We start from the raw sequence: 14,776 nt of genomic DNA, 5'->3' as shown, positions 1-14,776 counted from the left end.
TACAAAGTCTAATAGATCCACACGCTAAATCTGTGTTTTCTTTTTTCTTTTTTGTCTTTGATTCTTTTACAGATTTGTGATCTGCTTCAATACATAGGGCCTATGTATTTTTGGGAAGGGTTCCCTTTTTTGATAGCATCACAGATATTGCCAACTAGGTTTCCTTCCAAGCTCTTGTATGGCTCATGTGGGACAGATCTTCACTTTACTCCAGAATTTCATCAGCTCTATTTCAAATAACTACTTCCATTTCCAGAAAGTGGCAAATTCAGTTCCAGTGACTACAGACAGAATTGTACATGGAAAGGAGGCTGCTTCTTTGCAATGTCCACAAACTTTGGTAACTTGCAAAAAGCAAGACTTCAAAGCCCTGAACCATCAAGCTGTGTTTCCTCTCACATAACTGCGAGTCCCTCTGTTTTTCTTCCTGTCCTTCCCTTCTTTCCCACACTTGCACTTCAAGAACATCTTACCTTGTGCATCTGACAGCACTTAGCACAATGGGACATCAATCTTATTGCTGACCTGTGGCTATTTTTCACACACAGGTAAGAGCTGTGAGCTCTCCAATCCCAGTCTGAGAGGCACAAGCTGTGTTCCTGCAGTGTGTCCCAGCAGGTCAGGCAACACTCTGCCATGTACCAGCAACTTTCTGCAGCACAAAATTAACAGACAATGTGTGGAAATGAACTCTCTTGATTTTCCAGCTCCGAGGAGGGAGGAGCAAGCCTGGGATGTGCTCCCGACAGGGCTATCCTGTGTTGCTGGCCGGACCCCTGTGGGATGCTTGTCTCTGGAACCTGTGGAGTGATGAGGCAGTGGGCAAGAAAGCACAGGCACTAAAAATAGGCTGTTTGCGGTAGGGGCTGACCACATTTATTAGCAAGCCTGTGCTCTGGCTGACCACAAGGTCAGCTGCCTAGAGCTTGGCCGTAATTCACTCTGTGTCTGGGCAGGAAATCTACTTGAGCTCAGGGGGATGTCCAGTAATAGAAAAAGTTGTTCCAGGACTTTGGGCTATTTTTGCTGTTTTCTTTTATTTTGCAGGCAGAGAATCTTTCAGGAGATGCATCTTGTGCTGGAAAAAAAGAAAAATAAAGCCAGGTGCTCATCAACAGAGAGAGGGGTAGAAATGGAAAGGGGAGGATACAGATGTTTGTGCCTGTTTGGGTCTGGGGTTCTTCTTCTTAAGACAGGCTCACCTTCACCTAGGAAGATCAGAGCAACAAAGGGGGCTCCAGAACTTGATGGGCTATTAAACACCCTAACAGTGTGCAGCAAAGTCTAATAGATTGCAGCAGGGGTGTCCCTGCAGGTGGAGTTGCTGTCTCTTCTGCTTCCCTGCAGCTGTGGGTTGGCAGGGAAGATGAGGAGGCAGTGGGAAAACCATCACGGTAATGAATGCTCAAGGATAGAGATGATGGACCTTCCTTGGAAAGGCATCAGAGGGCAACTTGAATTACAGCCAGGTTGTACCTCTGGCTAGCACAGGCTGGGCCAGCAGATTGTCCCCCAGCAGATGCAGTGGTCCCACTAGGACAATGCAGATTCCCAGGGAATGGCCATGAGCCTGAGCCAGCTTAGCTGTGAGCAGCAAAGAGCAGATGCCTGCCCTTGAACGGCAGCCTTCAGAATGATTTAAGAAGGCTCTGCTGAATGGGGCTGCAGTTTGGAGTGAGGCTGGTATTTTCAGCCAGCTGGATAACGAGAGCATCCAGAGTTATAACAGGAAGGATTAAAAAATGTAATTGCTAATGGGGAATTAATTGTTAATGGGGAATCATCATTGCAGGAGGGTGTTCCCAATGTGGTCCTGCAGGGATATGTTCTTGGCCAATTTCTAATCACTCGTCTTATCAATTATCTTGAAGGCAACATAAAACTGTTGCTGGCAAAGTTTGCCAGTGACACAGGAGTTGACGTACATAATGGAAAGGATGAGTCCATCAGACACTGAGTCCAGAGCAGTTAATATACGAGCCTTCCCTCAGCATGAGCATGTGTTTTATGCACACAAACACAAGTCCATTCATCTCCAGTGGAGGAATGTAGGTCAAACTTGCAGAATGCAGGATGGTGTCCTGGGGAGGACAACAATGACAAGGCCTTGTCAGGAGTCACTTGGACATAAAGTGCCAGTGCTGAGAGAAATCTTGGCCAGAGGTAGAAGGAGGTGTCATGGGAGGTAGAAAGGTGCTATGTAATGAGAATATAGAGTTTTTTCCTGAACTGGCCCTAACCTAAGCCTGGAAGAAGGCACCATTTCCAGCCTCCCAGCCAGCCACTGCACACACAGTCAGTCCCTTTGACCTCGCCTTCCCCAGCAACTGCCTGTGCCCTGGCAATTACAAAAATTCCAGATCACTCTATTGCACACACCCTGGGGAATGGGTGCAAAAACAAACAACACACAACAGATGTTTGTCATGTTGCTTAATGCATGATTGAAGGACACTGTGATAGTGCTGTGGGGAGGGAAGGGGAGGGGAGAGGGAGAGGGAGAGGAGATACTTTAAATATACTTACAAATGTATATTTGTAGATAGCACTCCTGCAGAGCCATCTTAGGTTGGATGCAGAAGGCCACCCCATCACACCTCTTAAATCCGGTCACCTCAATTCAACTGCATTTGCACAACACCCAAAACCTACACAGATGTCTACAAACAAAACACACAGCCCAGTGTGAATGTACAAACCATCTCCTACAGAGCAAATGCAGAGAACACCTCCAAAATCAAAGTATCTAGTTTAAGCATGCCAGGCAGATGGCATTCCCTGCCATGGGCTGACTTATGTGGAGGAAGCAGAGTCCAGAAAGTGCTGGTCAGCCAAAACCACGGACAAGGCTGGGCAATTCTAGAACGGGAAAGAGGTTTTCCTATCTACAGCTGCTTTCTCTTTGAAAAGCCAATTTTCCTGGCTTTGCTGTGCATTTTGAAGGCTATTTACTGGTCCAGACTTTGTCATTGCAGCAGCATTTCTAACAAGGTATGTGCAAACTGGAGCCCCTGGGAGGCTTTGCAGCAGAACTGACTGCAAAAGATTAGTCAGGGCTTAAGAGAGCAAGAAAAAAGGGAGAGTAATGAAAAAAATCTCTCTTTTCCTTGGCCGAGGAATGATGGGGGCTAATTGCTTGTTGCTGGTGAGGAAGAGAGGAGATGGGAATTTCTTCACCCATCAATAAATTAACCCCAGCATGTGGCATCTGAAGTGCATTCATTTCCAGAGCCTTTTATCTCTTTGTCTCCTCTCCTGGGTGAAAACATAATTATTGTTTAAACATGAGTTAATTCAGCAAGGTGAGGATCAATAAAGCAGAATTACTCCTCTTTTAAAAGCAAAGAAATCTCAGTCTGGGACAGATGTGGACATAACTCTGTCAGAGCTGATGGACGGCAAAGACACCTTGGTCACAGTAGAGCTCCCTCTTTTCAGGACTGCCTTAAGCATTGAGTTTAATAAGTACAGGTAATTCCAGCAACAGGCAGTCACAGCATTCAGTACAAAAAGCTGAAATCACCCATGCATGTACACTTGGTAGCCTGACAGGTGGTTAGGCATCTCCACCATGTACACACTTCCCACATAAGAGCTTGGGTTAAACCCCAAAGCTCATGCTGTGATCTCTCCCAGACCTTTGAAGGAGCCCAGACCCTGATAGGGAGGAGGTCACTGCACTGCAGGGACCCCCACCAGCTCTGCTCTCACACAGTGGAGGCCTTGGACAACCAAAGGTGTGAGTGTCACAGCAGACAGCAGTCGCATTGGTGCTCTGCTCAGATTTCCCCATCACTTTCCTCCATTCTGAAATAAATTTAGCAGCAACCACTGCCTGGAGAACAAAACACAGGAAGGAAAACTTAGCTATCCAAAATGATGGGAAGTTGATTAGAGAGCTAGAATACCTCTTCTGTGAGGAAAGGCTGAAATATTTAGTATTCTTCAGCCTGCAGAAGAGAAGGCTTTTGGATGACCTTATAGTACTGTCCAGTACAAAAAGGGGCAAGACACCTGAGGTGGCACTTGTCACAAGGACATGCAGTGACAGGACAAGGGATAATGTCTTTAATCTGAAAGAGAGTAGATTAGATATCAGGAATAAATCCTTCACTGTGAAGATGGTGAGGCACTGGTGAAGGTTGCCCAGAGAAGCTGTGGATGTCTCATCCCTGGAAGTGTTCACAGGCAGATTGGATGGAGCATTATGCAAACTATTCTAGTGAAGGTCTAGTTGCTGTCCATGGCTGTGGGTTTACAGCTTGATGATTTTTAAGGTCCTTTCCAACCTAAACCATCCTGTGATTCTTTATGGAGGGCACAATGCTCCCAAGTCTTCAGCTTGTTCTGCCTATGGTGCACTCTCCTATTCTTCCTGCAGCTTCTGTCCATCCCTCCATGCCAGCTGTATCTGTGCAGATGGGGACAGCCCTGTAGCTGTCCAGTGCAATGCCCATCTCTGCAGGCAGGTTGGCCCAATCTGGCAGACCCATTAAAGCTGTTTAATCATGCACTAGGGATGACAGTCCTGGACACCCTCTTCCATTGCCCCTCTGCCTTTCCCTGCAGCAGATATGTCAAACCCACTGCTAAGAGCCAGAACATTAGTGCCAGCCTCTGAGCATCGCCCTAGGGCTACTCTGCTGGATGTTTCTGGTCTCCCATCACCCAGTGCCCACCCCCTGGGAAGTTCAGTTCCCAGCTGTATGATGCATGTGAAGCCTGAGCAGCCTGACAGGGATGCAAAGCAAGGGAGCTCCTTCACCCCAAAGGCCACAGAAACCCCAAATCCACTGACCTCGGAGCCCCTCCACTCCCTTCTCCCAACACTGGAGATCATCCCAGGCTTCTGCATCCCAGACATATGCTCTGCCAGCTCCAAGGAGAAGGACCAAAGGGAGCAGCAGAGGGGTTAATACAGGAACAGCCTCACCTTCGCGAAGCCTGATGCTGCTTTTATTAATTCATGTGGCACTTTGCAGGACGCTCCAGTAATCACCTCGGTGCACATGAGAGCCAGGAGAGGGTGGCCAGGCTCCCTCCGCAGTGCTCATGCTTACTTAACAGCTTGTCACATCCTCCTCACTCAAGTATTCAGTGCTAATGCATCTCTTAGAGTGCTTCATGAGCTATTAAAGTCGAACGTGCCTCAAGTGCATGATAAATGGACTCTATGCCAGCATCTTCCCACTACTCCACCGAGTCCCTGCCACCAGTGGGATTAATCCAGCCTCCCACCCCATTCCAGCTGTGCAGTTCCAGCCCGAGTGCCCAGCTGGTGGGGGATGAGCTCTGGGGTTGGCTGGTGAGGAGAGGCTGCAGCAGGGCAGGGGGTGAGGGCACAGGGCACAAGCTTTGGGTCTCTGTTGTTGACCTGCCTGTGTGCAGCCTCTCCAAGCCAGGCACAGTGGCGTGGGTGGGAGATCTGCTGCTCCAAAGCTCTTGCCCAGAGCACACCTTGGCATTTCAGAGAGGGACATGCAGTGCCCCTGGGGAATAGATTGAGAACAGTGCTGAAGGCATCCTACTATCTCATAAGTAATTTTCTAATCCTATACCCTTTTTTTGTCCCCCAGTGAAGCTGCTACAGATGGGAAGAGCCCTGCCTCATTCCCACACACCATTCAGGCACTTGTTGATGCACACAGGCCTCAGCAGCTTCAGTTTTGAGCTGGTGCCCCAGAAACCTTCCTCCCAGACACAGGCAGGCAAGGGAAATAGGAGGGACACAAGGACATGGGACGCTATGCTGCCAAACTCCTGAATCCTGCTCTATCACAGAGCAGAAGGTAACAGTCATTGCAGCTCTGCACCAGCTGTCAGTGACAAAATGTGTGGACCTGCTTACCTAGTGAGAAGCAGCATTTGTTCTTCTCTAGACAACACAATTCAAGTGTGCACAACCCTGAAGTACATGGCATGTCTGTGTTTTGTGCATCTCCCAGTGCAACAGGCCTGGGTTACTATTCAAAGCATCCAAAGGATGCTCTGGCAGTCCTGTTGCCACGTCCTTTAAAGCTTCCCAGGTAGTGATCCTGCAAGCACAGCAGCAGTGAGCAGCTTTGCTTCTCTGCAGGAAGCATTACACCACCACAAGCAGCATACAGCTCAGCACCTAAATGCTCTGAGCAGGCACCCTGGGAAGGGTTTGGGACCTTCCTGCAACACCAGCCAGCAAGATCCTTCTGTGTCCAGGGAGTGGCTGTCCCCATGCAATGCAGATATGTTGTCAAACCCGGGCTGCTTTTTGTCCAACCTGGAAGTTTGTGGCAATGTAAAGCTGCCTGGATTTAGGGCAGCTCAGTGGGCACTCTGGGTGGATTCTTCAATTTCACATAGCCCAAGGATGCATAGATGTCTTTACTGGAGTTAATAATCAAAATTCCCCTCTAAGATCTTCTAAAAGCTACTACAGACAGGCTGCCAGGAAAAGCAGGGAATTCTGTGGGCTCCCGGCTTCCCCATTTTTTCCAATTTTTGCAGAGCTGGACTCCACACCAGGACCCAACCATCCCTCATAATCTTCCTGCTCCTACCTAGATGCAAAATCATGTGGGGCTCCTCTGGCTCCCAATGCCACCAGTGACTCTAAAGTATAATCCCTCTAAAGGTACCACTAAAATAAGCCCTGAATCCTCTGCTAACCTGGAGAGATGTGAGCTAATGGTGGGCACAGATGTGTGGTGGCAGTGGGGATTAAGTCATCCCAAGGAGGTGAGAGCAGGATGAAGCATCATGCATCATTGTCATGGGGTCAGGTGTCATGGAGCTGTCAGAGATGATTAGAGTTTGGAGCTGTCAGGCTGATGCTTCCTCCCAACTCTTCACCCCTTCATGGGCAGGCTGCATGGGGCAGCATCCACAAAAGAGTGGGCAAAGAGTTCCAAAGCTGTAGGAACACAGACAGCTATGGGCGGGGCAAGGGGCATCAGCAGAGGGAGATGCAGGATGCCCAAACTCCACAGTGATGGGCTGGAAAGGACACTTGTCATGGAGAGAAGTGATTACATGCACAGAAATAATATCAGGCACACCTGGAGGGTGCACCCAGATTCACCCAGGAACGAGGGGCTGAAGGAGCAGCATTCCCATTTTTCAGGACCCCCAGGGCCTGGGAGGTGTGAAGGACTCACCCTGCTGGCTGTGCCTCTGGGCGTACACCACCACCACCGCGGCGAGCACCACGCAGCAGGCTGACGGGACAGGGTTAGCCATCTGTGGAAGCAAACACAGGCAGGAGCAGTCAGGGTTTGCCCCCAGGGCTGAGAGACCCCAGTGATGGGACAGCAAGGAGATGACTGTAAAACCAGCTCCATCGCAACCAAGGGGAAATTCACTCCAAAATGAGGCACTTTGCTGGCTCACTCCTCATCACTCAATAGCCTGTGGCACATCCCATGGGAGATGCCTGGAGGTGATGATATGTCTTGCACAAATGCTCTATCTTCCTCATGTTGTTTTCAACATTTTCCTTAGGAAAGCCAACCCCTGGTGGGGCTCTCCTTGGCAGATGCAGCAGCATCCCAGGAGCCAATGCTACCTGCAAATGGGTTATAGGGGTTTTGAGGAGATGGGAGCACACCCAGGTAGTTCACAGCAGCAGTTGGTGGTGCAGGATGTGCAAGATGTTGATCTCAGCAGAGACCTCAGCCTCAGCCACCTGCCATCCATATCTTGATGGGCCACAGTTGTCCCTCACTTCTCTGGGCTGGAAGAGGGGCAGAGGCTACTCTGTCCTGGTGAGCTGTGCCTTGTCCTGGGGGATGGTGTGGTGCAGGGAGGTGTGGAGGGGGTGACAGCTAAGAAAACAGGTGATCAAGACATCCTGCCTGCACCAAAAAGCCCATCTAGGAGTGGACAAATGGCAGCAATTACTACAAGGATACCCTGCACGGCCCTGCCAGGCTGGAGATGCCCAAGCTCTCATTTTCTTGCAGGCAGGGCTGGTATAGGAGACTAGAGCCAGAAGGGAGCTGCTGGGAACAGCAACAGGGATGCTGGCCCACCCACCAGGAAGTAAATTGCACCATGCATGAAAAGCAAATTGCACCTTCAAAACCATTTAAGCCTCTCTAATCTCCAGTGCCATATCTGTAACGTGCACAGGATTGCCTTTTAATCTAGAACATGAGTATGGGCTCATTAGCCAGATGGCATCCATTTAAACCTAAATAAAGGGGGAGCTCCATTGGTGAGAGAAAAAAAATCCAGCAAAACATATTCCATTACCCAACGTGACGGTTGCAGGAGCACAGATGGCCTCAGGTTCACAGCAAACCTTTGCAGGGTTGGAGGGGAAAGCAGGAGCAGCTGGGTGGGATTTCATGGGCAGATTAAGGAGTGCAGCTGGACCAGTCTGATTCACAAATGTCTCTTAGGGGCAGGGATGCTGTGGGACATAGTGTGTCTGAAGAGGGTGGGTCTGGAGATGGGCAGAGAAGGGATCCATGTCCTTTACTACTGATTTTTCAGTGCTGGATTTGGGCTCCAAGGGCTGGCAGCAAGAGCCATATCAAGTGTGCTGGTACTGCAGAGCACAGATATGCAAGCCCTGGACCTTGCTGGCAGCCCTCACATGTCACCTTAAGCAAATCACTCCATCTGCCCCTCTCCCATGCCTCAGTTTCCCCGTCTGTAAAACAGAGATAATGAAGGTGACCTTCCTCTGAAAGCTCTGGGCAGGAGCGCTAAGTGCTAATTACAACCTCCTTATCACTCACTCTTCTTTCCCCCTGCTTCTCTCCTGCCTGCTGTGGCAATGCCACATCTTGGGGCACTGCTGGCATGTGACCCCGAGCAGCTTGGAAACCACATGCAACCTAGGAACCAACTCTCCCTATTTACACTCAAATTTACTTTCCACTGAACATTCCTTTTCTACAGCCCTGGGAGTTGATGGGTGGCACTAGGACTTGAAGTCAGCAAGGAACCAGGGCCATAATCTCCCTTCACCACAATCCAGGTATCTCCAGGTATTGCAGCCATGCAGCCACCCCATTTCTGGGGACAATGGCAATGACAGGAGGTGAGACAGGACGCCCCAACAACCAGCCTGCTCTTTGGAAAGTGTGAGATCTCCTTGATGTAGCCTTCACCTTGGCTCAGTGTAAATACCATCACCAGCATCATGCTCTATCTCCCGGCCCTGCCAGGGAACAAAGCCACCTGCTGCCCACACCCTGCTGCTCCTCCCTTGTCTCAGCTTGTAAAATAATTGCTGCTGCTCTTGCCGATGTGCCTAGGCTGGCATTGAAACAGACACAGTTATGTTGCAGGGAATGGTTTCTGTCCCAGAGCCCTGTTAGTCTCAAGGAATACAGGTGGAGTAAGAGAGAGCAGAGGGACCCAGATAAGATCCCTAAGGATGCTTTGGCATGGCCAGGACACAGGCAGATGCTTCCAGTGACAGCACAGAGAATTCACCACTCAACTGCTCTTACCCTGGAAAACCTCATTTCTTCATAGAGATTAGCCCTGTGACAAGGCAAGAGTGAAGCTATTTTAGAACAAAAAATATAGCCAGAAAACCAACTTTTTCTCACTGGAATTGCAATTTTCTATGCAGTATTTGTTTTGTTTGACTATTTTGCCGAAAGCCATGTTGATTTTTTCTTCTCCAAGCACATAACAAAGCCTTCACAATTTCTGCAGTTGTTTCCAATGCAAATTTTCATTGCTGTATTTCCTTGCTTATCTGTTTCTCTAGTAAAAGCCAGCACCCTGGTATTTGGGTGCACAGGCCAGTAAGCAGCATCTCACCAGGTGTTCAGAATCCTGAGCTATGTCCCCGTGTCAGCAGGGAGCAGTATACAGGTGAGGGAGGGGAACCACATTTATTACACAGCAAAGCCCACAGTGTGAAACTCAATCTTCCGTGCAAAAGGTAAATTTTCCCCTGTAATGAATAATTTCTTGGAGGTAGACTGGAAAGAGAAGCCTAGGGAGGAAGAAAGGAGGATAGGTAACACATGAAGTGGTGGACCGTATAGCCATCCTCCCTGTCCACAACTTCCTGTTTGGGGAGACATCAAAGGTTGATATTTCCCTGCCTTGTCGTCTACACCAAGCATAATGAGGGCATCAGTCATTGTCACTCTTAGCAGAAGGCAACTCAACCCAGACATGAATAAGGTCCCCTCCAGCAGTTCTCAATCTAAACCAAATGTTTCCAGGCATGTGCTCCCTGAGCTGGATTAGGACTGAAGGGGCACAGCGATGTGACATTAACTGTGCTGGTGTGATGGGGTGAGGAGAGCCCTGGGGGAGCACAGCAGGGGTGAAAGAGATTGTATATCCAAGCAAAAAGTAGGATGACACTTTCTGCTTAATAGTCCCACTGTCCTCCTTTGAGCAGGCAATGGAATGGATCCCTTGCAGCTCTCCCTTAGTATAATCTCCAAAGCTTTAGCAATGGAGTACCATCTGGCATCTGGAAACAGGAGCTACAGGGCAGGACTAGTGAGGGATGTGAGCCAGTCTCCCACCACAACTCTCACCTGCCACAGGCTGCTCTCAGCAATGATAAATAAATAAAACCCTCCTTCTAGAAGTGTGTGGCTGCCTCCGAAGAAAATTGGTAGTTTTAAAACCTAGTGTTTCCATACAAAGTCTTCCATGAGACAATTCCCCACCAGGTGCTGTTATGGAGTCTGGCTCTGAAGTGGTGAACTGGGGGAAAAACAAACTGTTTAGTTGCTTCCTTCCCCTCCAGCTTTGCCCTAAGCCTTCCAAAGGAGTTTAGCAGCGCCTGTCCTGCAGGCAGGCACCACGGCGTGACTGCACTGCTGACAGCAGTGTTGATGCTGTGCTACAACCTCTGCTGCAGACATGGGCTGTGGATGGACACCTCTGCTGCAGACAGGGGCTGTAGTTGCTGCAGTTTGCCTGTGCTGCAGACCCCAACAGCACATGCAAGGTACCACCTGTACCACAGAAGCCAAGGGTAGGTGTTGTTTTGATTTTTAAAAGTGTTAAGTTTTCTTTTATAGTTCTTTGAAAAATCTTGAAGTTCTCATAAAACTTCTTTAGCCTTCTGATAATGTTTGTATATTTAAGAGTCAGAGTTCCCACATAATTTCATGTATAAATAGAATAGTTTACATATTTCTCTGTGGGTGGAGAGAACTGATTGATTGATCTTTGAACCGGTGTAGTTGAAGAGATGGTAATTCCATCCTCCAATCCACGGTCACCTTTGGAATTCTATAAATACCAGATGTTTGAATAAAACTAAGTCTTTTTCTCTTTTGAGCTTACCAAGTTTCTGCCTAATCATTTCATGTCCAATAGCAACAGGTAGGCGGTACCACATGCCTGCACCACAGGTGCTGGCTGTGGTGGTACCCAACATCTGGACTGCAGATGCTGACTTCAGGCACTGCAGCCCACCTGTCCTTCAGGCCAGGTCATAGTCTGCTTCTTCCTGAGGTGTGGTACTGCACCTGTAGTGCAGATGCCAGCTGTAGACACCACAGTGCCCCTGCACTCACAGCAGGCACCTCCTCGGCCACAGCATTACTGAAGGAGAAACAACACCCTTACAAAAGCCAGTCTCAACTCCTCAGACTAAGCCAGAGATGCTCACACAGCTTCTTCCAGCCCAGGGAATCCAGTGTGTCTCTGCTGGCATGCCATCCCTCCCCAAGGGCAGGGTGTGTTGCTGGTATGAGCAGTCAAGCACCAAAATGTGCAGGACAACCTACAGCCCTGTGTTCCCAGGGATTGTACCACATGTGGCCAGCAGTGCTTGGGCACCTGACAGCACTGAGTGCTGTCTTCTCCTTTCAGATCACCCCTGCCAGCAAGGTGAGGGAAGGAGAGGAAAAAATAGTTGTCACTTAATCTCAGACACTTGCCAAAGCCCTAAAGCCTTCTGGCCTTACAATGCCCTGTCAGCACTAAACTCTTTGTTGCCTAAGAGGAAGAGAGAAAAGAGGGACTTTATCATCTCCTTCATACATGCTATCAGAAAATGTTATCTGCAGAGACTGAATCACCACTGCTTGCAAAGTTTTCTTAAATCTACTTTAAACCCCCACTGTCAATAGAGCAATTCGCACTGCCCCCTTGGACCATGAGTGCCACAGGGGTGACTAGGGCCAGATGAAATAAATCCACTCTTGGCTCTCATGGACTGTGACTTCCCTCCCTCCACATCCTCCCTTTCTGGTAATGAAGTGAAGACCCCAAGGAAGAGGATACCCTGAAGTAAGGAGCACCCCACAGAGAGCTCCTTCATCACTCTGCCTCTGCCATCCCAGTGAGCACTGCTGGACCCCTGGATGGCAGAGCAGACCGTCCTGCCCTCGTGGTTCTGAGAGACGGGCAAATAGTGGAAGGATAGTCCTCACATCACTTGCCAGCTGCTTTGGTTGAAAGTGTGCCTCTGAAGAGAGCTGTGGACTTGCAGAGCTCTTGGTTCCAACATTCCTGCTGAAAGTTACTCCATCTTCCTTGAATGCCACTGGCAAGGTGTCTCAGTGTGGAAAGCAATGACCAAAGCTGCTTCCCATATCCATGATGCTGAAGAAAGAACCTCTTTGGGAAGGAACATCAGCCCAGATTAAATCAGAGCTACTTTTCAGGGGGTAATGCAGAGCTTAGGAGCTCCAGGGGTAGCTGGGATGGTCTAGGGAGGAGCAACCCATGAAAAGGCTCAGGCTGTTTGAGAATCACCCAGACTGGCAAGCTAGCTCCCAGGACAGGTAATTTCTTGCTTCTGTGGATCATGGTGACATGCTGCCACTGGGACAGGGAAGGACCAGCAGAATCCTGAGAATCCCAGGAGTGAGGCTGTCACCCTTCAGCTTCAGGGGCTGGGGACTCCTGCTCCAGGAGCAGGGTGGGGTTCTCACCTCACACCTTACAGCTCTTCAAATTGGTGCCCAAAAGCATCAGGACAGTGCATTCCATCCCTGGGACACACTGGGGTACTGTGATCCCTCTGTGGCCCAAGGACAGGCAGGAGCACGATGTCAGGAAAGCATGGGACAGGTACAATTGATAGGAATCTCTCCAGTGACCCTGCCCCTGGTGGCACATCCATTGTGGGGCAGTGCAGCTTCACAGGCAGCTGCGTGCTGGCGCCCATTCCCTGCTCCTGCTTGGAGCCTTGAAGGAGGATGTTCCTCACAGCCCATACCTGTCCTCACAACTCCCACCATGCCAACCAGTTTTTCCTCAAGTGGAGGGCAGCAGTCCAAGGCCAGCACAAGGAACACTAATAAGCATCACACGTCTTCAACACCGGCACTGTGAGGAAGCACAGCAGGGCAGGAGGGCCTTGAATCCCCATGGCAGAGGAGCAACATGATCCTGGGACTATTCCTCAGAGGCACCAGTGCCACCTGGGCAGGAAGCTCAGCTGAGCTGCCATACCCAAGTCCCACCTCTCTACAGCCCACAGATCTACCCAGCAAACCTTTGAGGTGCAGGAAAGCTCAGACCAACAGTGGAAAATGAAATTTTCCCTCTCTTTTTACTCAACTTTCCTCTGCACTGAGTATTTCCTGGCTCCCTGCAGAGAGAGATTGCAGGAATCAATAGGATCTTTGCTCCTAATAAAGAACTGCCAAAACCAGTGTTTTTTATCTGGACCCTCCGTTCAAATGAGGTCTTGAGCAGTGTTTTTCCACAGATGGTGCCAGGGACAGGCAGAAGGGATGAGACAGAGAAGGGAGAGAGACTGGAGATAGGAGATACTTGTGGTTCAGGTGCTTCCCAGTGCTCCTCTCTGGAAGCTGGAGAAATCACCTGAGATGGGCATATCTGGGAGCTGTTCCCGCTCATTCTGAGTCTCCAGGCTGTGGTGACTGTGGGATGGCTCTTGGTGTCATGCTGATTTTTAGCACTTAGATTCCCAACCTCCACCCACAAAAGCAGAAAATTAATGATGCAGAACCAAACCAAAACAACCCTGCAAAACCAAAACCAAACTCCCATACACTGAGCAAACCAGCCCAAATACTTTAGGAATGTCCTGCTGTCTCATGCTAGGTTTGGTTTCTGCTTTCCAGGCAAATACTGGCAACGTTTCTTATTTTTGTCTGCAGGGCTGTATTGCCCTTCAGTCCCCCAAGGATTTTGCTCACAACCCTGTTTTCTGCCTTGGGGAGACTCTGTAGTGAGGCTACTTTATGAAATACCCAACATCCTTTCAGATCTAAAGCTCCAGGGCAGCGGAAAGCAGCCTAGTACTAAAACCTGGATTGTGGCATAGTCATGTGCCATTCTGAGAAAAACAAAGAGGAAAGGGAGGACAGAGAGGACTTGTCCAGACAGATTTTTCTATCAGCTGGATGCCCATGACACAGCAGACATGGCATACAGGAGCATGCTGTTTCCTGTGGTCACTGCTAGGGGAGATTTTGGGGCATGTTTGGCCATAGCAGCTTCAACATCCTTCTCAATAGCACCTGCAGATACAGGTTCCACAGAAACCTTATTTTGTTTGATATACAAAGACTGCATATCTTACTAGCCCAGTCTTGCTCCTCTGGAGGGCTCTTCCCTACAGCACACAGGTAAGGGCTGGACACCATGTGGGCACTATGTCTGAGCTCAATGGCACTGGGGTTATGTGAGGTGAAGAGCACAGTGCTGATGTGGAAACACAGGGACAAGCAGGGCAAAACTGCCAGCTGCAATCCTAACCAGGCTGCTGGTATCCCTACAGGACCCCTTTCCTTCAGGGGAGGAAAGCACAGCAGGACTATGCTGGCTTGGCTCCAGTAAATCTCCTAGTGGAGATGTCCCAAAGCCAGGGAGAGCTACAGCT

At 49.4% G+C, this 14,776-nt stretch overlaps 1 protein-coding gene across 6 annotated transcripts in view; it reads right to left on the bottom strand.

Annotated features, from left to right (window-relative positions):
- CNTFR (ciliary neurotrophic factor receptor) overlaps positions 1-14,776 on the bottom strand; it is a 199,484-nt gene that overhangs the window by 74,705 nt on the left and 110,003 nt on the right. For all 6 annotated transcript variants that reach the window (XM_077790348.2, XM_077790349.2, XM_085567087.1 and 3 more), the window contains one exon: positions 7,134-7,215. In XM_077790348.2, the coding sequence (XP_077646474.1) occupies positions 7,134-7,215 (82 nt within the window). The remainder of the gene's footprint in view (positions 1-7,133; positions 7,216-14,776) is intronic.

The sequence above is a fragment of the Lonchura striata genome, chromosome Z (genome assembly GCF_050655825.1).
Source record: "Lonchura striata isolate lonStrDom1 chromosome Z, ASM5065582v1, whole genome shotgun sequence".
In the NCBI taxonomy this organism is placed as follows: domain Eukaryota; kingdom Metazoa; phylum Chordata; class Aves; order Passeriformes; family Estrildidae; genus Lonchura; species Lonchura striata.
The sequence above is the reverse complement of the archived record's forward strand: the minus strand, read 5'-3'. Positions and strand labels throughout refer to the sequence as shown.